The 27,495-nt window shown below is 52.2% G+C and overlaps 1 protein-coding gene across 1 annotated transcript; it reads right to left on the bottom strand.

Moving 5' to 3' along the window:
- Window positions 1-24,377, bottom strand: COLGALT1 (collagen beta(1-O)galactosyltransferase 1). The gene is made up of 12 exons (XM_010361439.2): window positions 23,998-24,377; window positions 20,176-20,286; window positions 19,126-19,243; window positions 12,435-12,569; window positions 11,226-11,430; window positions 9,197-9,316; window positions 5,909-5,985; window positions 5,714-5,820; window positions 5,087-5,219; window positions 3,564-3,691; window positions 2,241-2,447; window positions 1-1,976 (listed from the first exon to the last, which is right to left on the bottom strand). Exons 1-12 carry the CDS (start codon window positions 24,255-24,257, stop codon window positions 1,709-1,711), a joined length of 1,869 nt encoding a protein of 622 aa, XP_010359741.1. The 5' UTR covers window positions 24,258-24,377; the 3' UTR covers window positions 1-1,708.
- Between the last annotated feature and the right edge of the window lie 3,118 nt (window positions 24,378-27,495).

Here is a 27,495-nt window from a genome sequence, read left to right as displayed (position 1 = left end):
TGTGAAAACCAACCAGGAACATTTATTAAAAAAATAAGCAAGTTATCCCCAAGAGGGTGAAGCACCGCTGGCTGGTTCTGACATTCGATTCAGGCTGAAGGCATGGCAACTCCTCCGGCCCTTGCTGGGAAATGTCCTGCCCAGGCCACGGGCGGTGCCCCAGTGCAGCTGGGCCCCCAAAAAGCCCCCAAACACATGATCCCACCAAAGGCTTGAACACAGCAACTTCATCAAGCAGGCAGGGACCACACCTGAGACACAAGGGCAGGGAGGTAAAGCACAGGGGACCGGGGTTGGGCCAGGGACACCCAGTCCCTGTCTCCAACTGGCGCCCCCTCCAGGGGGGCTGACATGTGGTGTGGGGCCACCAGGACCTGTGGTTGCCCCTGGTGGGGGAAGAACTGCCCTCCCTCTTGGGTGGTCGGGGCATGTTGTCTGCACACAGCTCAGATGACCATGGGCACAGGAAGAATCAAACTCAGTCAACCATCCTTCAACCCAACTGGGAGTCTGTGAGGCCTGGCACACAGGTGCTCAGTAATGCTTGTGGCATGAAGTGAAGGAACCCCTCTTGTTCATCTCTGTGCCCTAGCACTTGGCACAGTGCAAAATGCAGATTGAACAACTGTCATCCTCTTTTGTATCACTAGTGCCCAGCACACAGTCAGTGCTCTTGAGGTGTGTGGAAAAGAAGCCAACTAAAGAGAAGTTCCCACACCATCTAGCAGTGAGGGGAAAAAGGAAAAACGTGAAAAGTACCTTGTTCACTCCCATTCCCATCCCACAGCTCAGCTCGCTGCACACAGCAGGTGCTAAGTGTACCGAATCAAGAACTTATCTTTGTGACACGAGTGCCAGGCACACAGTAGGTAATCAATATGTGCTTGAATAAATGGATAGAAGCATCTTATTTATCTCAATATTCCCAGAGCCTGGGCTGGGCGCAGTGAATCATGCCTGTAATCCCAGCACTTTGGGTGGCCGAGGCGGGTGGATCACTTGAGGTCAGGAGTTCGAGACCAGTCTGGCCAACATGGTGAAACCCCGTCTCTACCAAAAATACAAAAATTAGCCAGAAGTGATGGCGCACACCTGTAGTCCCAGCTACTTGGGAGGCTGAGAAACAAGAATTGCTGGAACCTGGGAGGCATAGGCTGCAGCGAGCCAACATCACACCACTGCACTCCAGCCTGGGTGACAGAGTGAGACTCTGCTCTTTAAAAAAAAAAAAAAAAAAAAAAAATCCCAGAGCCTAGAATGGCACCCAATACACAGTAGGCACTCAAGAAATCCTTGAATAAATTTTAAAAATGAATGTGTATCAGTAGTGCCTGATTCTTACTCTGATCAGTAACTGCTTGATGACTGAATCAATCGCTGATGGAGGGAATAATTATCCCTCATTCACTGCCATAACATGGGAACCTGGGATACAGCAGGTACTTAATAAGTGTTGGGCACATGAACAGATGAAGAGGGCTTGGTTCCTCCCAGTTCCCCAGGGCCAAGCCCTGTTGCTGGCATGCAGTAGGCACTCCATTAATGCTGCCTGCGTGCACGTGATTGCTTAGCAAGAGCTGGCTGGACACCACCCCACACGAGAGCCCTCTGTGGCCTGCCAAGGGGTCCAGAGGTGGCCCTGATGTCCTCAGTAAGCACCTGGATCCTGGGCCAGCGATGGCTGCTTTGGCTTTCTGGCTGCCACCCCTCAGAGTTCATCCCGGGCAGCACTGTCCAGTGGGGACTGCAGCACGTCTGAGTTCTTGGCCTCACGGCTCAGTGCCTGCTGCTCCCGCATCTTCTGGGACTTGGCGCGGTCCCAGTCGGTCTTGACGTGCTCGTTGTTCCATACCACTGAGGTCTCAGTGTCACTCACATAGCCATCGTCTCCTGTGTAGTGTGTAGGGTAGATGAGCAGCGGCTCCACGGAGAAGGCATGCAGGTTGCGGAGAGAGAAGTGGGCCTTGTACTCGGACCTGCGGGGAGGAGGAGGGGAGTGAGGGGCAGCAATGGCTTCAGGGGAGGGGACAGCTGGAGGAAAAACTGGAGGTGAAGAAGTCAGCGGGGATAGATTAAGACGTAAGTGTGCAGGGGATACAAATGGAGACAGATCTGGCGAATGGAGGGAGAAGTAGGCAGAAGAAGAGACATCTCCTCGGAGTCTGTGAGTCTCACGCCCCCACCCTCCCAGGACAGACCCACTGTGAGACCCCAGCCCAGCAGCCGCCTGCCCCTCTCACACTGGGTGCTTGTCGAACATGACGGGCAGGAACTCGTCCACAGGCAGCATCTTGGAGAGCGGCTCAGCAGCCAGCAGCTTGCGGGCGCCTTGCAGGGAGATCACGTAGGCCAAGGTCCAGTAGGAGTAGTCGGCCTCCACCAGGTTCCTCACGCGAGGCACAGCCTTCTCAGGGTGCTCCACCTGCATCCGCTTTCGGCCCACGTAGCTGGGGTGCAGGAAGGGGCCTGTCACTCTCCTCCCACCCTCCAGAGGGAGCTTGCCCAGAAAACCAGGGATCTAGTTACCCCGCCAGGCCCTGGGATGGGAGCGCGCTCAGCATGTTTGCGGAGCGCTGTGACTGGGTGGAGCGAATGCAGGAGCCCAGGGGTCTGGGGGTCATGGGGGTCATGGGAATTAGAGTTTTTCCAAAGGGTGTGAGGGAGCCGTGGAGGCTTTGGAGCTGGGGAGAGCAGGATCACGCAGACGTTCTCTGAGGCTGAAGCTGCTCTGAGTTCAGAGGGCAGTGGGGGTGGAGGTGGGTGAGATGCCCTGATGTGGGGAGCAGTCAGGAATGGAGGGGTGCAGTTACTATTCACACGGGGCAGTGTTCCCAGAATGTGGATTAGGGCACTGCACTTGGAAGGGAAAGAAAGATGGAGGAAAGGAGAGGACAAACCAGGCCACCTATAGGAGAGAAGAACGGCTCCAGTGCCGGAAACGTGGTGGTGGTACTCCCATCCCAGGGCTTGTCTAAGACCCAGGCGCCCTGGCCACGCCCCACACTCTTCGGCTACACCTCCAGCTCTGACCACGCCCTCCATGACCACACCCCCATGCTCTTCAGCCTCGCCCACAGGCTGCCCGGTCAAATTTTAGCCACACCCACTTCCACAGGCCTCAGTCAAATCTCTAAGCCCTGACCAAGCCTGCAGGCTGCTGGCCAGGTACCTTGAGTTCTGGGTAATCCTTCTAAGGCCCTTCCCTATATAGTCTACAGCCCTGACAGTGCTCTCAGGCCCAGGGATCACGTGAATCCTCCTGCTACATTTCCAAGAGTTGGCCACGCCCCACGCCTACCATCCTGACCACACCCAGACATACGGCTCTAGGCTCAGCTTCAGCGCTCTGGCCACACCCCTAGGATCCAGTTCCACTCCGCCTCGTAGCCCCACCTCTAAGCCCTGGTCATGTACCTAGGTTCCAGCTCCACGCCACCCTCAAGCCCCGCCTCTAAGCCATGACCCGTCCCCAGGCCCCAGCTTCACCCTGTCCCCAACCCCACCTCTAAGTCCTGGCCTTACCCCAGGCCCCAGCTTCAACCCACCCTCAGATCCCCACTCACATGAGGTCCCAGTCCAGGCCCTCCCGCTCCACATCCCGCATGAGGTTCATCAGGCGTCTCTTGAAGAAGATCTCAAAACGCAGGTCATCCTCAAACACAAGCGATTTCTGCAGTCCCCGGTCCACCACCTGAGAGAGGAAGCCCCGCCAGGTCGCAGGGAGGCCAAGGCCAGGCCTGACCCTAAAGCACAGAGCTCTGCTTTGAGAAGCTCTGAAAGACCAGGAGAGAAGACAGTGCATCTCCCCGCCTCTCCTAGCTCCAGGGACATCTGGACATCCAAACCTCTGCCTTCTGTCACCCATGATGGATCTCCGAAGAGGAAGGCCTCCCAGCCCCTCAAATGTCCACGCCTCATGCACCTCCCACCTTGCAGCCGCATGCCCCCATTTGGCTTCATGTTTGATGATAACAAGTTTTTTTCTTTCTTTTTTTTCCTCTTTTTTGAGACGGATTCTTGTTCTGTTGCCCAGGCTGGAGTGCAGTGGCTCAATCTCGACTGCAACCTCCGCCTCCTGGGTTCAAGTAATTCTCCTGCCTCAGCCTCCTGAGTAGCTGGGATTACAGGCATGTGCCACTACGCCCGGCTTTTACTTTTCTTTTGAGACGCAGTGTCACTCTTGTCGCCCAGGCTGGAGTGCAATGGCATGATCTCAGCTCACTGCAACCTCCGCCTCCTGGGTTCAAGTGATTCTCCCACCTCAGCCTCCTAAGTAGTGGGATTACAGGAGCCCACCACCACACTCAGCTAATTTTAGTATTTTTAGCAGAGTCGAGGTTTCACCATGTTGGCCAGGCTGGTCTTGAACTCCTGACCTCAGGTGATCCACCTGCCTCGGCCTCCCAAAGTGCTCAGACTACAGGCATGAGCCACCACGCCCAGCCATTTTTCTCTTTTTTTCTGAGACACAGTTTTGCTCTGTTGTCCAGGCTAGAGTGCAGTGGCACAATCTTGGCTGAATGCAGCCTTAACTCCTGGGCTCAAGTCACCCTCCCCCTTTAGCCTTCTGAGTAGTCAGGACCACAGGTGTGTGCCACCATGCCTGGCCCTGATGGCCCCAAGTTCGAAGCCCAATCAGACACCCTCCTCCAATCACAGCCTCTCCCTCTGAGGGTGGCTGAGGATGCCTGGGCTGGTGGGGTGCCCCTGGCACTGGGCAGGTGCTGGTTTAAAGTGGCTCTGTGGCCATGACTTCTATTACTAAACGTCAAGCATAGAGACCAGGCTGGGAGTAACGAGGATTTGTTTACAGGTCCCAGGCCCCAGACACTACCTGCCGCTCAAAAGGGCTTACCCCTCCCCCCAGCCTCAGTTTCCACATCTGCGCAATGGAAGGATGGCAGACACACCTGGGGTTGATACAGCTGGTGTGCCGCATCATTCACTAAAGAGACGCCATGGGTCCCATGGCTGAGGCTGGATGCCTGGCCAGGGCTTTGGGGAACTCCTTCAACCCCTTCCCGCTCCAAATCTCAGAGGTGATCTAGAGTCATAACTCTGGCCCTGCCCATCGCTCAGAACACACCTCCTTCCAGATGTTGTAGTGGCTCAGGAAGCAGCCCAGCTCACCCTTGGTGAGGGGCCGGCCGTGGTAGGGGTCCCGGTAGCCGGGCAGCATCTGGATCCCCAGCGCCTCCACCTGGCTGGTGTTCATGGCTCTGGAGGGGAGGAGGAGAGGGTCATGAAGAAGGCTCACCTTGCCTGCCATTCTGCCATCCCCAGCCATTCCACCACCCCCTGCGGCGTTGAGCAGCTGGTGCCCCTCTTGTAGCACTGGCACCCCTCCTGGACACATGGGGTCTCACTCGCCTGCACATGGTATACACTCATGGGCAAACCTGCTCTCCTCCTCTCCTGGGGTCTGACTGACTTACCCCTCCATAGTCCCCACCAGCACGGTCTACACTGGCAGCATGCAAACCTACCCATTCCCCTGGGTCAGGACTCACTTGCCTTCCATGGTCTACAACTGTGAGGATCTGCCCCTTCCCCCGGGTCCCATTCACTTGCCCTCCATGACGCCCACTGATGTGGTCTACACCTGTTTGGACACCACGCCCGCCCCCATCTGAATCACTTGCCGTCTACCAGCGAGGTCTACACCCACATCCACGTGTGGACCCGCTCCCCTACCCCCAGGCCTCGGACTCACTTGCCGTCCACGGCCTCTACCAGCCGGCACTCGATCTCCTGTGCCTGCAGCGCCCGCAGCATGCGCTCCCGCCGGTCCTGCCGCCGCCTCAGGTTGATCATGAAGACCTGCAGCCCGGGGAGCCCCCAGACAGATCAGCCCCTGCAGGCAAGGGCCCTCCACCCCCACCCCGCCTCCAGGGAAGGCCCAGCCCACCTCGTCAAAGCCCATCTTGTCTGGTGTCTTGGTGGGAGCCGAGATGAAGCGGGAGGGCTCCGCTGGCGGGTGCTTCACTGTGGGGCACAGACGTTGAGGAGTCGCTGGGGTGAGGGGCCTCCTACCTTTCTCAATAGGCTTTCCCCACCGGCTCCATGGCTCCCAGTCAGACTAGCTAGGCCCACAAAGTCGACCTGGCTCCGCCCACATCAGTGCTGCTCTCCAGGAGCCCCTCCCATGTCATTGGAACCCTGCACAGCAGCCCAAAGCCCTGGCCACACCCCAGGCTCCAGCTTCGCCCCGCCCCCAGTCCTGCCTCTCAGCCCTGGCCACACCCCAAGTTCCACGTTCACCCCGCCCCCAGCCCCGCTACTCTGCCCTGGCCACGCCCCAGGCCCCAGCCTCACCCCTCAACCTCCCCCGGGCCTTGTCTCTAAACCCTGGCCTTGCCCCAGGCTCCAACTTCACCCTGCCCCTCCCCAGCCCCACCTCTAAGCTCTGGCCACGCCCCAGGCTCCAGCTTCACCATGCACCCCCACCCAGCTCCACCTTTAAACCCTGACCATGCAACAGCTTCGCTCGGACCCCCAACCCCGCTTCTAAGTCCTGGCCATACCGCAGGCCCTAGCTTCACCCTGCCCCAGCCCCGACTCTCAGCCCTGGCCACGCCCCAAGCTCCAGCTTCACTCCGCCCCCAGCCCCGCCTCTAAGCCCAGGCCATGCCCCAGGCTCTAGCTTCACTACGCCCACAGTCCCGCCTCTAAGCCCTGGCCACGCCCCATGCTCCAGCTTCACCTTTAGAGGTGGAGCTGCACCTCTAAGCCCCTGCCAACGCAAAGAACCCCCATTCCTACCTCAGGCCCTTTGCACATGCTTGGTCCCTGCTTGAAATACCCTTCCCTTCCCTGCTCTGTATCCTTACTTTTCAGCTATGATGCCCTGGGCATGGGGGTCACCCTCCCCGCTCCCACCTCCCTAGGCTGAGCTAGGCCTCCTCTGGGCCCCAACAGCACCTGGACTTGCACCACCAAAGCCCCCATCCTTGCTGCCCTAAACCCCTGGCCCTGTGCCTGTCTGTTGTGAGCCCCTTGGGAAGGATACCAGGTATGTCTGCTAACACTGGGCCCCTAGTGCCCAACACAGGGACTTGGCACACAGCAGACACTCAGTAATTGCTTGTAGAATGAACCAAGAAATGATGGCATGCTGTGTATTCTTGACTGGCCTGGGCCTCAGCTTTCCTAAACTATAAAATGGGTCAATAAGCCCCTGAGAGGTTTCACGAAGAGATGTCATGAGATCACGTACTATGTCATGGGGTGAATTATGTCTGCCCAGTGCCAACCACCAGTACCCCAGGGTATGATCCTATTTGGACACAGGGTTGTGAACAGAGGTCGAGTTAAAATGAAGTCATTAGGGTGGGCCCTAATCCATATGGCTTGGGAGGCTGAGGTGGAAGGATTGCCCAGGTGTTCAAGGCTGCACTGAGCTATGATGGTGACACTGCAGCCTGGGTGACAAAGTGAGACACCGTCTCAAAAGAAAAAACAAAATCTCCCCCAAACACAAAGGACAGGGTGCTATTCCATCTTGAGCCACCAGGGGGAGCCGCAGATAGACTCGTTCAGAAATCGGTAAGGCTGGGGAAACGGAGCCCGGGGGCAGAGGCCTCACCCCTCCCACCCAGTCTCCATCTACGCAGTGGTGGGAATGGCAGTGGCGTTGGCAGGGCTTTCTGAACCCAGAGCAGGGCGAGGCCCATATTAGAAATGGCTGAGATGGGAGCACCATCCCAAGGCAACCGCAATTACAGCTCAGCCCTGCGTGCTCCTCCAGTTGTAGAGGGACAGCTGCTGGTTTCATAGCTTATGGATTTTTTTAAATTTTTATTTATTTATTTATTGATACAGGGTCTGGCTCTGCTGCCCAGGCTGGAGTGCAGTGGCGCAATCATGGCTCACTGCAGCTTTGACCTCTTGGGCTCAAGGGATCCTCTTGCCTCAGCCTACCGAGTAGCTGGGACCACAGGTGTGCGCCATCACACCTAGCTATTTTTTTTTTTTTTTTTTTTTTGGTAAAGACAGGGTTTCAACATGTTGCCCATGCTGTTCTCAAACTACTGGGTTCCAGGGATCCGCCCGCCTTGGCCTCCTGAAGAGCTGGGATTATTATTTATTATTATCATTATTTTTGAAGACAGAGACTTACTCTATTGCCCAGGCTGCGGTGCAGTGGCAAGATTATGGCTCACTGCAGCCTGCAGCTCCTGGGCTCAAAGGATTCTCCCACCTCAGCCTCCTGAGTAGCTAGGAATACAAGTATGTGCCACCATATCGGACTAATTTAAAAAAATTTTCTTTTCTTTTTTTTTTGAGACGGAGTTTCACTCTGTTGCCAGGCTGGAGTGCAGTGGCACGATCTCGGCTCACTGCAACCTCCATCTTCTGGGATCAAGTGATTCTCCTGCCTCAGCCTCCCGAGTAGCTGGGACTACAGGCATCCGCCACCACGCCCAGCTAATTTTTTTTTGTATTTTTAGTAGAGACGGGATTTCACCATGTTGGTCAGGATGGTCTCCATCTTTTGACCTTGTGATCCGCCCGTCTCGTCCTCCCAAAGTGCTGGGATTACAGGCATGAGCCACTGCACCCGGCCAAAAATTTTTTATAGAGAGATGGGGTCTCACTATGTTGCCCAGGCTGATCTTGAACTCCTAAGCTCAAGCAATCCTCTCACTTTGGCCTCCCAAAGTGCTGGAATTACAGGTGTGAGTCGCCACGTCCAGCCTATACACGCAGTTCTTTAGTGAAAACTTGCTGTCCTCTCAGTCCTCACATCCTCCGCAGCTCCTGTCAGGGGGAAGGTCCCTTCCTCAGCCTGGTCTCTGAGGCCATCTACCCTGGCCCTGGATACCAGCCCCAGGGGCCCAATGACCTTGCCGGTTCCCTAGGTTCACGTCCCTTCCAGCCTCTCGGTCTTTGCCCACGCTACCACCTCCCGCTGCAATCCCCTTTCTGGTGAACTCCTACTCAGCCTGCCCCTTAATGCCACCTCCTCCAGGAAGCCCACCCGACAACCCCGAGCACGCTGTGTACAGCTGCCTGCAAACCAGCACTCTGTAAGAGCAGAGACAACTCTCTACCTCGTTCACATGTGCCCTTGCACTCAGCACCCCCTACAGGGACTGGCATCAGCCTGGCACTCAGTGCTCACAGGACAGATTCGAGACATCAGTGAAAGGTAGGCAACCTAGCCCCTCCCAGGGCGGTGTGCAGGCAGACTCACCCATGACCTCCAGCTGCACGTGCATGAAGCTCTCAGCCTCATCCTGGAGGGTGCTGTGGGCGCGCAGCGGTACTGGCAGGAAGCCGTACTCCTCCTTGTTGCACACATACATCTGCACCTCTGCAGTGGGCAGGGAAGCAACAGACACATGTAAAAACAGGCCAGGCCCAGTGGCTCATGCCTTCCATCCCTGGGCTTCAGGAGGCCAAGGCAGGAGGATCGCTTCAGATCAGGCATCTGAGACCAGCCTGGACAACAGAGCAAGACCTCATCTCTACAAATAATTTCTTTCTTTTTTTTTTTTTTAGACAGAGTCTCACTCTGTCTCCCAGGATGGAGTACAGTGGCACTCTCTTGGCTTACTGCAACCTCCACCTCCTGGATTCAAGCAATTCTCCTGACTCAGCCTCCCAAATAGCTGGGACTACAGGCTTGTGCCATGCCACCATGCCTGGCTAATTTTTGTATTTTTAGTAGAGACAGGGTTTCACTATGTTGGCCAGGCTAGTCTCAAACTCCTGACCTCAGGTGATCCACCCACCTCGGCCTCCCAAAGTGCTGGGATTACAGGTGTGAGCCACTGTGCCTAGACCAAATAATTTTTTTTTTTTTTGATATGGAGTCTCACTCTGTTGTCCAGGCTGGAATGCAATGTCATGATGTCGGCTCACTGCAACCTCCACCTCCCGGGTTCAAGTGATTCTCCTGCCTCAGCCTCCTAAGTAGCTGGGACTACAGGCACATGCCACCATGCCTGGCTAATTTTTTGTATTTGTAGAGACAGGGTTTCACCGTGTTAGCCAGGATGGTCTCGATCTCCTGACCTCATGATCCACCTGCCTTGGCCTCCCAAAGTGCTGGGATTACAGGTGTGAGCCACCGCGCCTGGCTCTACAAATAATTTTAAAATTAGCTGGGAATGGTGGTACCTGCCTATGGTCCCAGCTACTCAGGAGGCTGTGGCAGGAGGATCACTTGAGCCCAGCAGATTGAGGCTCCCGTGAGCTATGATAGCGCCACTGCACTCCAGCTTGGGCAACAGGGCAAAACCCTGTCTCAAAAACAAACCAAACAAAAAAACAGTAAAAATGCATGTTGAGGCACAAAAAGGAAACAGTTTGACAAAATGTGAGTTAAGTTACTTCCTTCTACATCTATCCTTTTCTGGATGGTTTGAACTTTTTTATGAGTGTGTTATCTTTTTTTTGAGACAGAGTCTGGTTCTGTCACCCAGGCTGGAGTTCAGTGGCACCATCTCGGCTCACTGCAACCTCCGCCTCCAGGGTTCAAGCAATTCTCCTGCCTCAGCCTCCCAAGCAGCTGGGATTACAGGCACTTGACACCACGCCCAGCTAATTTCTGTATTTTTTTTAGTAGAGATGGGTTTTCACCATGTTGGCCAGGCTGGTCTCGAAATCCTGACCTCAAGTGATCCACTGAGACCAGCCGAGTGTGTATCTTTTTTAGACTAAAAAACTCAACGATGCTCTTTTAATTTTATTTTATTGTATTTATTTTTTTTTTGAGACAGAGTCTCGCTCTGTTGCCCAGGCTGGAGTGTAGTGGTGTGATCTTGGTTCACTGCCTCCTGGGTTCAAGCAGTTCTTGTGCCTCAGCCTCCCGAGTAGCTGGGACTACAGGCACTCACCACCACGCCCAGCTAATTTTTGTATTTTTAGTAGAGACGGTTTTCACCATGTTGACCAGGCTGGCCTCAAACTCCTGACCTCATGTGATTCACTCGCCTCACCCTCCCAAATTGGTGGGATTATAGGCGTGAGCCACTCTGCCTGACCAACCAATAGATCTTAAAGAGCTAGGGAATGAAGCTAACCAGTAAAGCCAGGGCTGGAGAGAGACTGGGTCCTGGAGACATTATCTGAACACCTAGATACAGCTGTATCTGAAGTCAGCCCTGCACTGCATTGTTTGTGTTCTGTGAATCTTCAGTGTGCTCTGAACTGGCTTAGCACAAAACCCAAAGAACCAGCCAGATGCCCCTGCAATGGCAGACCTCTCACGTACGTACCTGCCTGCTTGCAGGAGAAGGCGAAGACGATGATGTCGTCAAAGGACCAGGTGTAGTCAGGGTGAGGTGGGTAGAAGGCCAGGTTCCTGGACGCTGCCTTCCGCAGGTCGATCAGGAAGGTTGAGTGCACCATGGGAACTGCAAAGCAGCCCCGGCGGTCTCGCTTGCGGATGGGGATGTAGGCAGGTGTGCGCTTGTAGTAGCCCTGTGGGGAGACAGCGACAGTTTTGCATAGCTGTCTTGGAAGGTGAGGATGGAGGCCCATGATAGCGGGTGGCATGGAACAGGACCAGACGGAGAGCCAGGCACAGCAGTGTGTGCCTGTGGTCCCCCCAGATTCAAGCCCAGTATGGGACCTGTGGCCAGGCCTGGCCAATAAGAAAGAGCCTTGTATCTCCTTCAGTAATGAGTAATTACTCCAGTAATTATCCTTCAGCTTCAGTAATGAGTTCAGAGGTAGTGTAGAGGAGACTAGCGATGGCCCAATCAGAATCGATGACGGCTGGACGCTGCTGAGATCACTCTCAAGCTGTCTGAGAATGAACCCACCCAAAGGATGGAGAAAGACAGTTATCCAAACACCTGGATCAAGCCATGCCTGAAGTCTCATCCTGACACCACCACTTGCTAGCTGTGTGAGTTTAGGCAAGTCACTTCCTCTCTGTTTCTGTTTCCACCTCCGGAATAGCAGGGTGGCGGACAATCAAAGACCCTCTATTCTTCCCTCCCGTCTGGCCTCAGAGGACTGTTTAAAGATTATCATAATGAGTTTTTGTTTCGTTTTGTTTTGTTTTTGAGACCAAGTCTCACTCCATCACCCAGGCTGGAGTGCAGTGGCGCGATCTCAGCTCACTGCAACCTCCGCCTCCTGGGTTCAAGTGAGTCTCATGCTTCAGCCTCCCGAGCAGCTAGGAGGACAGGTGTGTGCCACCGAACCTGACTAATTTCTGTATTTTTTTTTTTTTTTTTTTTAGTAGAGATGGGGTTTCACCATGTTGCCCAGAGTGGTCTCAAACTCCTGAGCTCAGGCAATCCACCTGCCTCAGTCACCCAAAGTGCTGGAATTATAGGTGTGAGCCACCGTGCCCAGTTTCCATGATGATTTTTGTAAAACACACACACAACAAGGTTGTGTGACAGTAAGTTTCACTCTAGCCACAAACTCACCTGCTCAGCCCAGACCCCACAGTCCCCAGGCACTCACTCTACCTGGGAAGTCATTCCACACCAGAAGTTGGAGTACGCAGCCCGGGAATCCAGCATGGGGGCGACCACCGTCTTGTTCTCAGCAATGAGCAGGCTCAGTGTGTCAGGGTTGAGGATCAGGTTGTCCGCGTCTACAAACTGCAAAACACCCCACACAGCATCAGCATGGGCTGCCAGAGTGACTCCAGGTCAGCCTACCACTCAGAACAGCTGGGGCAAAGGCCAGAGCCCTGGGGGTCTGGCAAAGACCTTCTGGAAGCACCCCCACACCGGCTGAAATGAAGCAGGGACCCCATTTGGGGAGCCTGCAGGATCCCCTGGATCATGGAAATAAAGCAAAGGTCTTGGGTTCCTTCAAAGAAAATTCTAGGCACTGTGCTAGCCCTGAGAAGTAAATGAACAACCGGAGCAACAAGGTAGCAAAACATTTTTTTTTTTTTTTTTTTTTGAGACAGAATCTCACTCTGTCGCCCAGGATGGAGTGCAGTGGTGTGGTCTCCGCTCACTGCAACCTCCACCTCCCGGGTTCAAGCGATTCTCCTGTCTCAGCCTCCCGAGTAGCTGCGACTACAGCCGTGCACAATCATATCCGGGTAACTTTTTGTATTTTTAGTAGAGACGGTGTACCGTCAAGTTGGCCAGACTGGTTTTAAACTCCTGACCTATGTGATCTGTCCACCTTGGCCTCCCAAAATGCTAGGATTACAGGTGTGAGCCACCATGTCTGGCCTAGTATTTTGCTTTTTCTTTCTTTTTGTATTTTTTAAAGATGCTATATTTTTTATAGCATCTTGCTCTGTCACTCAGGCTGAAGTGCAATGGTGCAATCGTAGCCCACTGCAGCCTGGAGTTTCTGGGCTCAAGTGATCCTCTCATCTCAGCCTCCCAAGTAGCTGAGAGTACAGGCATGCGTTACCATGCCTAGGTAATTCTTTTATTTTTATTTTTGTAGAGATAGGGTCCCTCTACATTGTCTAGGGTGGTTTTGAACTCCTGGGTTCAAGTGATCCTCCTGTCGCAGCCTACCAAAATGCTGGGATTATAGGTGTGAGCCACTGCACCTGGCCTAAAATTAAAAAAAGAAATACATACATACATATATATAGAGAAAATCACACACAGAAAATGATTAGATCTGGATGTTTCCCCTCTACTAGGATGTAAAGACACAAAAGTCACGCTATATCACAGAACCACTAACATGTTTTTTGGGTTTCTTTTTTTTTTTTTGAGATGGAGTCTTGCTCTGTCTCCCAGGCTGTGGTGCAGTGGCCGGATCTCAGCTCACTGCAAGCTCCGCCTCCCGGGTTTACGCCATTCTCCTGCCTCAGTCTCCCAAGTAGCTGGGACTACAGGCGCCCACCACCTCGCCCGGCTAGTTTTTTGTATTTTTTAGTAGAGACGGGGTTTCACCATATTAGCCAGGATGGTCTCGATCTCCTGACCTCATGATCCGCCCGTCTCGGCCTCCCAAAGTGCTGGGATTACAGGCGTGAGCTACCGCGCCCAACCGGGTTTCTTGTTTTTTTGTTTTTTTTTGAAATGGAGTCTCCTGTTGCACAGGCTGGATGGAGTGCAGTGGCATGATCTCAGCTCACTGCAACTTCCACCTCCCATGTTCAAGCAATTCTCCCTTAGTCTCCCAAGTAGCTGGGATTACAGACACATTCCACCACGCCAGGCTAAGTTTTGTATTTTCTGGTAGAGACGGGGTTTCACCAGGTTGGCCAGGCTGGTTTCGAACTCTTGATTTCAAGTGATACACCTGCCTTGGCCTCCCAAAGTGCTGGGATTACAGGCGTGAGCCACCGCGCCCAGTCTGGATGTTTTTCTTTTACTGCTGGTCCACAGAGATGCTTGCTGTTACCCAGGCAGTATCGTTTAGAATATTGGATCAACTGCCATAAACAACAACAACAACTAGAATTCCAGTATCCCCTGGCAACGTGGGAACACCATTTCCACATGGCGACCTTCAGTTGCAGAGGGGAGTTGGCTGGCTCTTAGGACAAGACCTGTGGTCACGTTACATACCCCATCCGGTCCCTCTGGATATTTGAATCTGTGACCTTTGAATATTAATGCAGAACAAACAGCCAGATCACTGTGGCAGTTCCTCAAAAAGCTAAACATAGAATTACTACATGATCCAGAAATTCCATTCCTAGGTATGAACCAAGAGAATTGAAAGAAAGGACTCAGACAGGTTCTTTGTTTGTTTGTTTTTGAGACAGAGTCTTGCTCAGTCACCCAGGCTGGAGTACAGTGGTGTGATCTCGGCTCACTGCAACCTCCACCTCCTGGGTTCAAGTGATTCTCCTGCCTCAGCCTCCTGAGTAGCTGGGATTAATTACAGGCATGCGTACCACCATGCCCAGATAATTCAAACAGGTCTCTGTACGCTCATGTTCATGTCAGAATCCTAACAGTCAGGCCAGGTGCAGTGGCTCACACCTGTAATCTCAGCACTTTGGGATGCCAAGGCTGGCAGATCACATGACATCAACAGTTCGAGACCAGCTTGGGCAACATGGTGAAACCCCGTCTCGGCGAATCACAAGGTCAGGAGATCGAGACCATCCTGGCTAACACGGTGAAACCCTGTCTCTACTAAAAAATACAAAAAACTAGCCGGGCGAGGTGGCGGGCGCCTGTAGTCCCAGCTACTCGGGAGGCTGAGGCAGGAGAATGGCGTCAACCCGAAAGGCGGAGCTTGCAGTGAGCTGAGATCCGGCCACGGCACTCCAGTTTGGGCGACAGAGCGAGACTCCGTCTCAAAAAAAAAAAAACAAAAAAACAAAAAAAAACCCCGTCTCTACTAAAAATTACACACAAAAAAAATTAGCCAGGCATGGTGACACATGCCTGTAATTTCAGCTACTCAGAAGACTAACGCAGGAGAATCGCTTGAACCCAGGAGGCGGAGGTTGCAGTGAGCCGAGATCATGCCACTGCACTGCAACCTGGGTGACAGAGCAACACTCTGTCTCAAAAAACAAACAAACAAAAAAAGAATCTCGACAGCCAAAAAAGGTGGAAGCGACTGAAGTGTGTCCATCAATGGATGAAGAGATCAACACAGTATGGTCCACCCAGACAATGGAATAAGAGACAGCCATACAAAGGAAGAAAGCACTGATCCAGGCTGTAATGAAACTTTAAAACTCGATGCTGAGTGAGAGAAACCAGACACGAAACGCCACGTAGTGTGACATTCCATTGATGTGAAATGCCCAGAACAGGCAAATCCACAGACAGGAAGCAGATTAGTGGCTGCTAGGGCCTAGGGGAGGGGAATGGGGAGTTGAGGAGTGACTGCTGATGGGGTTTTCTTTCTGGGGAATGAAAATGTTCTGGAATTAGAGGTGGTGGTTGCAAAACAAATAAATATATATGTGAACTGACTTCAATTAATACAAACAAGAAATAGGATAAAGTGAATCTCTCCAGGAGATACAATTAAAATTTAGATGCTGGCCAGGGGCGGTGGCTCACACCTGTAATCCCAGCACTTTGGGAGGCTGAGGTGGGCGGATCACGAGGTCAGGAGATCGAGACCATCCTGGCTAACACGGTGAAACCCCGTCTCTACTAAAAAATACAAAATAACTAGCCGGGTGAGGTAGCGGGCGCCTGTAGTTCCAGCTACTCGGGAGGCTGAGGCAGGAGAATGGCGTGAACCTGGGAGGCGGAGCTTGCAGTGAGCCGAGATCTCACCACTGCACTCCAGCCTGGGCGACAAAGCGAGACTCCATCTCAAAAAATAAAAAATAAAAATAAAAATAAATTAGCCTGGCGTGGTGGCAGGCGTCTGTAGTCCCAGCTACTCGGGAGGCTTCTGAAGCAGGAGAGTCACTTGATCCTGGGAGGTGCAGGCTGCAGTGAGCCAAGATTGCGCCACTGCACTCCAGCCTGGGTGACAGAGTGAGACTCTGTCTCAAAAAAAAAAAAGAAAAGAAACAGGAAAATATAATTTTGTGTCAAAAGCCACTTTGAGTTTTGAACCAGCACTTGGAGCTCCACCCCGGTTTGCTGAGGGAAAAAAGCTAAAGCCAGGCAACCTCAAACCACAAAAGCAAAATCCTAGAGGCAGGACAAGGCAGCTTTGTGCCAGAAGGCTCTGGAAGGCTCCAGATCCACCTCTCTGCCTTGCTAGTTCTGACACCGCCAGGCAAGATGTCCCCTCCCTCTGTCAGCCTCTGTTTCCTCACCTATAAAATGGTCTGATAAGCCACCAAGCAAAAGAGTCCCCTCAAGAGCTCCATCCATCCTCCCTGGACGTGGCACTGTCCCCGTTCCTCTCTCCCTGGCACCTTCAAATCCAGTGCCAAAACAGACTGTCTCCTTCACCTCGTGACACATCCTGAACCCCCTGCCTTTCTCCACGGCCCCCACCCCATGCAGGCCTGTCCATCAATCGCTGGTACCCTGCTCGGGCCTCTATTCCGGCCTCCTGCTAGTGTGTGTGGCTTCTGCTGCCCGCAGCAGCCACAGTGGCTTTTTTTTTTAGATGGAGTCTCACTCTGTCACCCAGGCTGGAGTGCAGTGGTGCAATCTCAGCTCACTGCAACCTCCGCCTCCCGGGTTCAAGCGATTCTCCTGCCTCAGCCTCCCAAGTAGCTGGGGTTACAGGCGTGCGTCATCACACCAAGCTGATTTTTGTATTTTGGTAGAGACAGGGTTTCACCATGTTGGCCAGGCTGGTCTCGAACTCCTGAACTCAAGCAATCCAGTTGCCTCGGCCACTCAAAGTGCTGGGATTACAGGCATGAACCACCATGCCTGGTCCACAGTGGCTTCTGAAAATCTTACATCAGAACACAGACCTCCTCTGCCCACACACCCTCCATGGCTCCCCATTCCCCTCCAAGTAGACACCAAGTGCCTCCACTGGTCTGTGTAGCTGGACCTCTAGCCACCACTGTATCGTAGTCACTTTGCTCACTTGATTTCTCTCTGTTTTTTGTTTGTTTGTTTGTTTGTTTGTTTGTTTTAAGAGATGGGCTGGATGTGGTGGCTCACCCCTATAATCCCAGCACTTTGGGAGACCGAGACGGCCGGATCACCTAAAGTCAGGACTTTGAGACCAGCCTGGCCAACATGGCGAAACACCATCTCTACTAAAATTACAAAAATTAGCCAGGCATGATGGTGGAGGCCTGTAATCCCAGATACTCAGGAGGATGAGGCAAGAGAATCGCTTGAACCCAGGAGGTGGAGGCTGCAGCAAGCCGAGATTGTGCCACTGCACTCCACCCTGGGCAACACAGTGAGACTCTGTCTCAAAGAAAAAAGCAAATCAGGAGAATATAGGAAAGTATGAAGGCTGAAATAACATTTGGGGTGAATCATAGAAAATTGTGTAATGGATTCAGTGTATATTATTTGGGGGATGGATGCCCCAAAATCTTTGACTTCGCCACTTCACAATCTATGCATGTAACAAAATTATACTTGTGCTCCATAAGTTTATACAAATTAAAAAATAATAGTAATATTCAATCAATAAAGTTTTTTTTTTTTTTTTGAGAGAGTCATTCTGTGGCCCAGGATGGAGTGCAGTGGTACGATCCCGGCTCAAGAAAAAAATAAAAAATAAAAAGATTCAACTGTTCCCTTCCCCATGAGACAATGTCCCCGCAGGAGGAAGTGCAAGTCAGGCCTCAGCAATTCAATGTGGCCACCACCCCCCAGCCCCTGACTCCTTCCGGCTGCTTCTTGGAAGTGACCCAAAGGTTTGGCCATTACAGATGATGGTGATAAAAACAGACGTGACACGGTCAGGTGCTGTGGCCCATGCCTGTAATCCCAGCACTCTGTGGGGCCGAGGCAGGAGGATCACTTGAGCCCAGGAGTTGGAGACCAGCCTGGGCAAAATAGCCAGACCCCGTCTCTACAAAAATATTTTTTGTTATTTTTAAAAAATGTTTATTTATTTATTTATTTATTTATGAGACGGAGTCTCACAGTGTCACCCAGGCTGGAGTGCAGTGGCACAATCTCAGCTCACTGCAACCTCTGCCTCCCAGGTTCAATAGATCCTCCTGCCTCAGCCTTCCGAGTAGCCAGGATTACAGGCACCTGCCACCAGTCCTGGCTAATTTTTGTATTTTTAGTAGAGACGGGGTCTCCCCACGTTGACCAGGCTGGTCTCGACCTCCTGACCTCAAGTGATCCACCTGCCTTGGCCTCCCAAAGTGCTGGGATTACAGGCGTGAGCCACCATGCCTGGCTTCTACAAAAATAAAAATAAAAAATTAGCCAGGCATAGTGGTGGGTGTCTGTGCTCCCAGCTAGTCGGGAGGCTGAGGCAGGGGAATTGCTTGAACCCAGGAGGCAGAGGTTGCAGTGAGCCGAGATTGCGCCACTTCACTCCACCCTGGGCACCAGAGTGAGTCTCTGTCTCAAAAAATAAAAATAAAAAAATAAAAATGGACTTGACCCAAGCGTCCAAACACGGGACAACTGGGGACATAAAAGCCCATTCATTCCTGGTGCTAAGGATCAAATGAATCCCAGCTCCTCCTCCACTGACCAACCATGTCACCTTAAGCAACTCATCTCCCCTCTCTAAGCCTCAGTTTACCCTTCTGCAAAATGACGTTAAGGATGGTCCTGGCATCCTGCTGTTCCGCCTTCCCTGGGGATACCCAGACATGCCCGTGATCCACAGCCGGCCGGCTCAGAAACTTACCAGGATGTAATCAGCCCACATGTCTCGAGCTGATTTCAGGGCTGCCTGGCGCAACTTCATGACATGCTCGTAGCGTGAGTCAGACCAGTGTTTCGGGCCTTCCTCGTCTGGGTAGGACCTATGGGGAGGCAGCTGTGATGTGGACATCACAAGGCACCATCAAAGCCTAGCAAGGGCCTGAGCTGCCTTCGGGGTACTCAGAGCTTCCTGGAGGAGGGGACATGTAAGCTGATCTGAGGGATGGGAAAAAGGAAATGAGGAGGAAAGAGAAGTGGGGAGAATGTCCCTGGCCGGAGGTACAGCCTGTGCAAAGGCCTGGAGGGAAGAAAGCCCGAGGCACACTGGAGGGAAGGAAGGAAGCTCAGAGTGGGGCCCAGTGCAGTGGTCCCTTCCTGCGATCCCAGCACTTTGGGAGGCAGAGGTGGGAAGATCGCTTGAGGCCAGTGCTTCGAGACCAGCCTGGGCAACACAGTGAGACCCTATCTCTATAAAAAATACAAAAACATTAGCTGGGCATGGTTATATGTGCCTGTAGTCCCAGCTACTCAGGAGGCTGAGGTGGGAGAATAGCTTGAGCCCAGGAGGTAAAGGCTGCAGTAAGCTGTGTTCACTCCACTGCACTCCAGCCTGGGTGATGGAGTGAGACCCTGTCACAAAAAAAAAAGAAAAAAAAAAAAAAAAACCCAGAAAGGAACTGGGTGGGGGCGGGGAGTCCATGCTGCCCAGGGCCTTAGGGAGTAGATAAACAGCAAAGTCAGTGCTGGGACCAAGACTGAGTCAGTGAGCCAGGGAACAAAGCAGTGGGCGTCCCCAGAAGAAAAAGAGAGTGAAGGAATTCTAGGTGCAGGGAACACCTTGGGCAAAGGTCTCACAGGAGGATTATGGCCTATTTGTAAAGATGAGGGAGGGTCAGAGTAGCTTAATGCTGCCTGGGCTGGAGAGGCAGGGACTGAGGGCCTGTTATTCTGTCCTGGGACAATGGGGAGCCATAGAGGGTGTGTGAGCAGAGGCAAAGCCCAGTCAGACTAGGAGCAGGGGAAAGGCGCTCACCTGGGCTCCTCCGCCGGCCGCCACTCCACGGAATGGTACAAACTCTTCACAGCCACCAGCCACTCCCGCAGCACAGTTGACGTGTTATCCATGTTGTGGTCCGTAGCCACCCTGAAGGGAGAGGGAACAGGCAGCGCAGTTGGGGAGACTGAGGCAGGACCAGGCAGCAGCGAGGCAAGTTGAGGACCACATCCCCAACTGGCCTCCCACCAGCCATGCACCCCTGGCCAGGTCACTTCTCCCTTTCCTTTTTTTTTTTTTTTGGACACAGTCTCACTGTGTCGCCCAGGCTGGATTGCAGTGCAGTGGCGCGATCTCGGCTCACTGCAAGCTCCACCTCCCGGGTTCACGCCATTCTCCTGCCTCAGCCTCCCGAGTAGCTGGGACTACAGGTGCCTGCCACCACGCCCAGCTAATTTTTCTTTTTTTTTTTTTTTTTTTTTTTTAACAGAGACGGGGTTTCACCGTGTTGGCCAGGATGGTCTCGATCGCCTGACCTCGTGATCTGCCCACCTTGGCCTCCCAAAATGTTGGGATTACAGGCATGAGCCACCGCGCCTGGCCCTTTCCATGTCAGTTTCCTCATCTGTAACATGGGGGTGGGAACAGGACCCAGTTTACTGGGAAGTGGAAGGATTAAACAAGCTAATTTTGGAGAGACACATTAGTGATTGGCTGTTTTATTACTGAGCATCTAGGATCTTGCAAACCACATTCACTAACAAATATACGTAACTTAATTTTTTTTTTTTTTTTTTTGAGACAGAGTCTTGCTTTGTTGCCTAGGCTGGAGTGCAGTGGCACAATCTTGGTTCACTGCAACCTCCGCCTCCCAGGTCCAAGCAATTCTCCTGCCTCAGCCTACCAAGTAGCTGGGATTACAGGTGCATGCCACCACGCCCAGCTAATTTTTGTATTTTTAGTAGAGACGGGGTTTCGCTGTGTTGGCCAGGATGATCTCGAACTCCTGACCTCAGGTGATCCACCTGCCTCGGCCTCCCAAAGTGCTGGGATGACAGGAGTGAGCCACCGCACCTGGCAATTTTTTAATATATATATCAGGCCAGGCACAGTGGCTCACACCTGTCATCCCAGCACCCTGAGAGGCCGAGGTGGGTGGATCACCTGAGGTCAAGACCAGCTTGGCCAACATGGCGAAACCCCATCTCTACTAAAAATACAAAAATTAGGCCAGGCACAGTGGCTCACGCTTGTAATTCCAGCACTTTGGGAAGCCGAGGCGGGCGAATCACTCGAGGCCAGGAGTTCGAGCGTAGCCTGGCCAACATGGTGAAACCCTGTCTCTACTAAAAGTACAAAAAATTAGCCAGCTGTCGTGGCAGGAGCCTGTAATCCCAGCCACTCAGGAGGCCGAGGCAGAATTGCTTGAACCTGCAGAAGAATCACTTGAACCTGGGAGGCGGAGGCTGCAGTGAACCGAGATCGAGATCGTGCCAATGCACTTCAGCCTGAGCAACAAGAGCGAGACTCGAGTCTCAAAAAATAAATTAAGGCCGGGCGCGGTGGCTCAAGCCTGTATTCCCAGCACTTTGGGAGGCTGAGACGGGCAGATCACGAGGTCAGGAGATCAAGACCATCCTGGCTAATGTGGTGAAACCCCGTCTCTACTAAAAAATACAAAAAACTAGCCGGGCAAGGTGGCGGGCGCCTGTAGTCCCAGCTACTTGGGAGGCTGAGGCAGGAGAATGGCGTGAACCCGAAAGGCGGAGCTTGCAGTGAGCTGAGATCCGGCCACTGCACTCCAGTTTGGGCGACAGAGCGAGACTCCGTCTCAAAAAAAAAAAAAAAAAATTAATTAATTAATTTAAAAAAGTATTTAAATTAAAAGAAATAAATTAAAAATTTTTTTAAATTAAAATAAAAATAAATTTATTTTAAAATTAAAAGAAAAGTAATTTTTAATTTTATTTAAAATTAAAAATAAAATTAATTAAAATTAAAATAAATAAATTTTTTAAAAAATTCAAAAATGAAATGTATATATCACAAACCAGCTGGGTGCAACAGCTCATGCCTGTAATCCAGTATGTAATCCCAGCTGAGGCAGGAGAATCACTTGAGCCCAGGAAGGGGAAGTTGCAGTGAGCTAGGATTGCACCACTGCACTCCAGCCTGGGCGACGGATGTAAAGCCCTATATAAAACAAAAAAGTGTATCTCAGCAGGGCGCTCACGCCTGTAATCCCAGCATTTCGGGAGGCCGAGGTGGGGCAGATCATGAGGTCAGTAGATCCAGACAAGCCTGGCCACAATGGTGAAACCCCGCCTCTATTAAAAATACAAAAATTAGCCAGGCATGGGACGCGTGCCTGTAATCCCAAGCTATTCAGGAAGCTGAGGTAGGAGAATCACTTGAACCCGGGAGGTGGAGGCTGCAATGAACTGAGATAGTGTCACCGCACTCCAGCCTAGGCGACAGAGCAAGATTCCATCTTAAAAAAAAAAAGAAAAAAAAAAAAGCATATCTCATCTCACCCCTACCCTGCCTTCCTTCATCTTCTCCCGTGAGCCACACCACTTCAGTGGGCTGCAGTCATTTATTCATTCAACAAACATTTGTTAAGTACCAATTGTGTATTTGGATTACCCAGACTGGGAAATCGGGTGGAAGGAAAAGCAACATTTGGGAGTTTAGTTTGACCTTAGTGCCAAGAGTTAATTCTACCCAATAAATTAAGTTGACAATAACACCAGCAATGAATAACACCAGCAATGATAGTAATCATAATAAAATCACTGAGAGCCAAGCCCATGCCAGACCCAAGGACTCCACATCCATTAACTGGTTAATCTTCAGAGACAAACCCAAAAAGAGAATTATATTAATACACTCATTTTCTTTTCTTTCTCTTTTTTTTAGAGGCAAGGTCTTACTCTGTAGCCCAGGCTAGAGTGCAGTGGTGCAATCATAGCTCACTGCAGCCTCAAACTCCTGGGCTTCAAGCGATTTTCCCGCCTCCTGAATAGCTGGGACTACAGGCACACACCACCGCACCCGACTAATTTTTCTATTTTTTCTAGAGACGGGGTTTTGCCATGTTGGCAAGGCTGGTCTCGAACTCCTGAGCTCAAGTGACCCGCTCACCTTGGCCTCCCAAATTGCTAGGATTACTGCGTGAGCCACAGCGCCCGGACCCATTTTCCATTTGAGGAAACTGAGGCAGGGAGTGAGAAGTCACCAAAGACTTCTTCAGAGCTCTGCCCCGTTCCCTCCCAAGAAAGCATCCACTTCCTCCTGGGCCATCTGGTCCTGGACTCCACCCACGCCGATCCGAGGGCAGGGGTTTGACTGGGGCCTGGAGTCGGGCTGAGTTCAAGCCTAAGGGCAGCAGCAGGCACAGAAAGGCTTTCTGTTAGATGTGGCCCCTGGCAACGCCCCAGTGGGGGGCTCCGGGCTCAGTCCTTTGGAGGTGTACGTGCTCCAGAGGGAGTTAGAACGAGTCACAGTCAGTGGGACCGGATCTGCCCTAGTAGGGTCCAGCAGACAGGAGCGGTGCCCAGCCCACCCCAAAGGAGCCAGCAGGAGGAACTCGGTCCCGCTTGTCTTAATGTGGGGAGGGCTGTGTCTGGCTCCATGGAAGGACAGCAGGCAGGGAGCACGCGTGGGCCCATCCCGATGGGGCAGCGGGCAGAGGCATGCGTAGAACCGTCCCGATGGGGGTAGAGACCAGAAAGCACGCGCGGACCCGCCCAAAAGAGGACAGCGGGCAGGGGCTCGTGTGAACCCACCCCAAAGGGGACAACGAGCAGGGGCTCTCGTGGACCCGCCCGATGGGGACAGCGGACAGCGGGCTCGGCTCACCATAGCGCAGTGCGCTCCCGCGGGTGCCGCAGTCGCTCGAGTGCACCCAGCGTGGTGGGCAAAGCGTGGGCCGCGTTTCGCGCCAACAGCGCGATGAGCACGCGCGGCGCCTGCAGGGGCGACTCCGGGTTCCAGCGCTCCTCGGGGAAGTAGGCGTCTGCGCCCGGCTGGCCCCCCGGCGGCAGTGGCGCCAGCAGCAGAAACAGCAGCGCCTGGAGCGACTGCTCGCGCCGCCGGCCGGCGCGTGGGGCCGCCGCCATCGCGCCACGCGTCTCCTTTAAGTCGTTTTTCTGCAGGAGGACTCTGGCCGCGCCTTAAAGGGGTCATTGAGGCCCCGCCCGGCCGCGCGCCTTGAAGGGGAGGAGCGCGCCTGGCGTGAAGGCCAGGCCCCGCCTCCAGACGCTCTCCGAGACCCAAAGCCCGGAGTGACGTCACCTGCAGCCCTACCCAGGACGCCCCGCCCCCGCACCCACGTTAAAGGCACAGAGCGCTCGGAGCGCGTGGAAGGGAGGTTAGGGGTAGCTTTAGGGTTAGGAACCCGCGCTTTCTCCAGGTGCGTCCTACCACCGAGACCTCCGCCTGATGCGCCACCCAACTTCCCCATGTATAAAACCTGGGCTGTGCCACCAAGCGGACTTGGCTACTTAGGACCTGGTTTGGGACCCAAGAGACCTTAGCCTCAGTTTCCTCTGCTGCAACGTGGGTTTTGCCATCCTGGTTTTGGACCTCACAGGGATGTCATTGAGGGTTGTGGAGAATAAAGGTCATGACGTCCACAGACCTGGCGTCACATCCAGTCCCCGCCCTGGGCTTACTGTGTGTGAGCCTCAGTCTGTCCATCTATAAAATGAGATCATAGAGACCCTACAGGGATGGCGTGAAAATGGAGCCAGAGCATAATAACGGACCGTTCTGAGCATAAGTTCTTCCAGAGACAAAGGCTGTGTTTTCATTGAAATGCTACCAAGGGATTGTTTTCCAATACTCTAGTGCCGTATTTTCAAATTGATTGACTTAGTACCACACTTTTTTTTTTTTTTTTGAGACGGAGTCTGGCTTTGTCGCCCGGGCTGGAGTGCAGTGGTGCAACATAGCAAGACCGTGCCTCTATTTTTAAAAACAATAAAAACTTTAAAAAATACATCTGAACATTATCATTATTATTATTATTTTCACAGAGAGGGTCTTACTCTGTGGCTCAGGCTAGAGTGCAGTGGCATGATCATGGCTCACTGCAGCCTCAACCTCCTGGGCTCAACTGATCCTCCTACCTCAGCCCCCAAAGTAGCTGGGACTACAAGTGCACTCAACCACGCCCAGTTAACTTTTAAATTTTTTGTAGAGATGGAGTCTCCCTATGTTACCCAGGCTCCTCTCAAACTCCTGGTGGGCTCAAGTAATCCTCCCGCTTCAGCTTCCCAAAGTGCTGGGATTACCAGTGAGCCATCATGCCCGGCTAAAACTTAATTTTTAAGAATGATACAGGCCAGGTGCAGTGGTTCATGCCTGTAATCCCAGCATTTTGAGATGCTGAGACAGGCAGATCACTTGAGGTCAGGAGTTCGAGACCAGCCTGGTCAATATAGTGAAGCCCCATCTCTACTAAAAAAAAAAAAACAAGAAATTAGCCCGTCATGGTGGCACTTCGCCTGTAATCCCAGCATTTTGAGAGGCTGAGACAGGCAGATCACTTGAGGTCAGGAGTTCGAGACCAGCCTGGTCAATATAGTGAAGCCCCATCTCTACTAAAAAAAAAAACAAGAAATTAGCCGGTCATGGTGGCACTTCGCCTGTAATCCCAGCTACTCAGGAGGCCGAGGCAGGAGAATCACTTGAACCCAGGAGGTGGAGGTTGCAGTGAGCCAAGATCGCATGACTGCACTCCAGCCTGGGTGACAGAGTGAGACACCGTCTCAAAAAAAAAAAAAAGTAAAAACAAATTTACACTGTGGACTTGACGAGGAAAGGTCTTTTCATGTTAAGTAAGAAAAAGGGGTGACAAGATACATCCCATCCCATCTGGAAGGATTTAGACCCAAGGGCAAACAATGGTTTTCTCAAAAGGGGCAGGATGACAAATTCTTATAGCTGCAATTGTTCCAGAATTAACATCTACATCCCGTCCAGGGTAAAAGGAAGACAGCTAAGGAAGCCTATGAAGGGCACATGTATTGTGCAAATGTATTTCAGAAGGTGGGGTTGAAGGGAAATAGGTGGAAAGGTCAGGAATATCTCATTGTCTTGAGGTAGGCTGAAAACTCCAGACAGAATGGGAGGAAATAGTCTCCGTGGGGTGTGAAAGTCCCTCTGCAAGCTGAACCAAGAATACAGGGGAATCCCTGTGGAACCCACTCTGGAAGCAGCTGCAAGACAGCGGAGAGGCTGCCAGTGTCTAGTTAGCAGATGACTTTTCTGGCAAGCAGAGGAAGTCGGTAAAAGCTTGTCTCCCAGCCAGGAAACTTGATACCAAGTTAAGAGTTGGAGCTAGGAAACAAACCCAAAAGGCTCACAGCAAGGAGAGAAAAAAAAAAAAAAAATCTGTAACCTGTATCACAAAGCCTTCATATCCTTCAGATATAAAGAGTTATTAGATATCAATAAGAAAAATACAAACACTCCCGAAAAGTAGAAAAAAGCTATGAACAGGCAATTCACTGAAATTAAAAAAAAAAAAAAGGAAAGAAAGAAAAACTACAAACATGTAAATGGTTAAGCAACATATTTGGATTTTGTTTTTTGAGACAGGGTCTCACTCCCATTGCCCAGGCTGGAGTGCAGTGGTGATTGCACCTTGACTTCCCAGGCTCATGTAAATCTCCCATGTCAGCCCAGCTTCTATTTATTTATTTATTTATTTATTTAGGCTGGTCTCAAACTCCTTGGCTCAAGCATTCCACTTGTTTCAGCATCCCAAAGTTCTGGGATTACAGGCATGAGCCACCACTCCCAGCTGCTAATTGTGTATTTTTCATAAAGATGAGGTCTCACTATGTTGGCCAGGCTGGTCTTGAACTCCTGAGCTCAAGCGATCTGCCTGCCTCAGTCTCCCAAAGCCTCAGTCTCCCAAAGGATTACAGGTGTGCACTACCGTGCCTGGCCATAATAAAATTTATTCGTAAGTTCAATTTAGTCAAAGAAATTCAAAATAAAATAATGAGATTTCTCTGTGTGTCTAATTGGCATAGCTTTTTTCTTTTTATGAAAAGTCCTAGTGTTTAGAAAGGATTTGGAGGCTGGACACAGTGGATCACTCCTGTAATCCTAGCACTCTGGGAGGCCGAGACAGGAGGATTGCTTGGGTCCAGGAGTTTGAGACCAGCTTGGGCAGCATAGCGAGACCCTGTCTCTATTATCTAAAAAAAAAAAAGGCTGGGCGCGGTGGCTCATGCCTGTAATCCCAGCACTTTGGGAGGCCAAGACGGGCGGATCACGAGGTCAGGAGATGGAGACCATCCTGGCTAACACGGTGAAACCCCGTCTCTACTAAAAAAATACAAA

This window comes from Rhinopithecus roxellana, chromosome 8, assembly GCF_007565055.1.
Source record: "Rhinopithecus roxellana isolate Shanxi Qingling chromosome 8, ASM756505v1, whole genome shotgun sequence".
NCBI lineage: Eukaryota > Metazoa > Chordata > Mammalia > Primates > Cercopithecidae > Rhinopithecus > Rhinopithecus roxellana.
Note: the sequence above shows the minus strand (reverse complement) of the source record. Positions and strands in the feature narration are given on the sequence as shown.

Bases quoted from the DNA above. Each gene is read 5' to 3' on its own strand.
- COLGALT1 (XM_010361439.2), bottom strand. From the start codon at position 24,257: ATGGCGGCGGCCCCACGCGCCGGCCGGCGGCGCGAGCAGTCGCTCCAG. The intron at 20,287-23,997 runs GTGAGCCGAGCC...CTCTCCCTTCAG, and splicing joins CGGGAGCGCACTGCGCTATG to GGTGGCTACGGACCACAACA. The intron at 11,431-12,434 runs GTAGAGTGAGTG...GTCTCCCCACAG, and splicing joins GGTGTGGAATGACTTCCCAG to GGCTACTACAAGCGCACACC.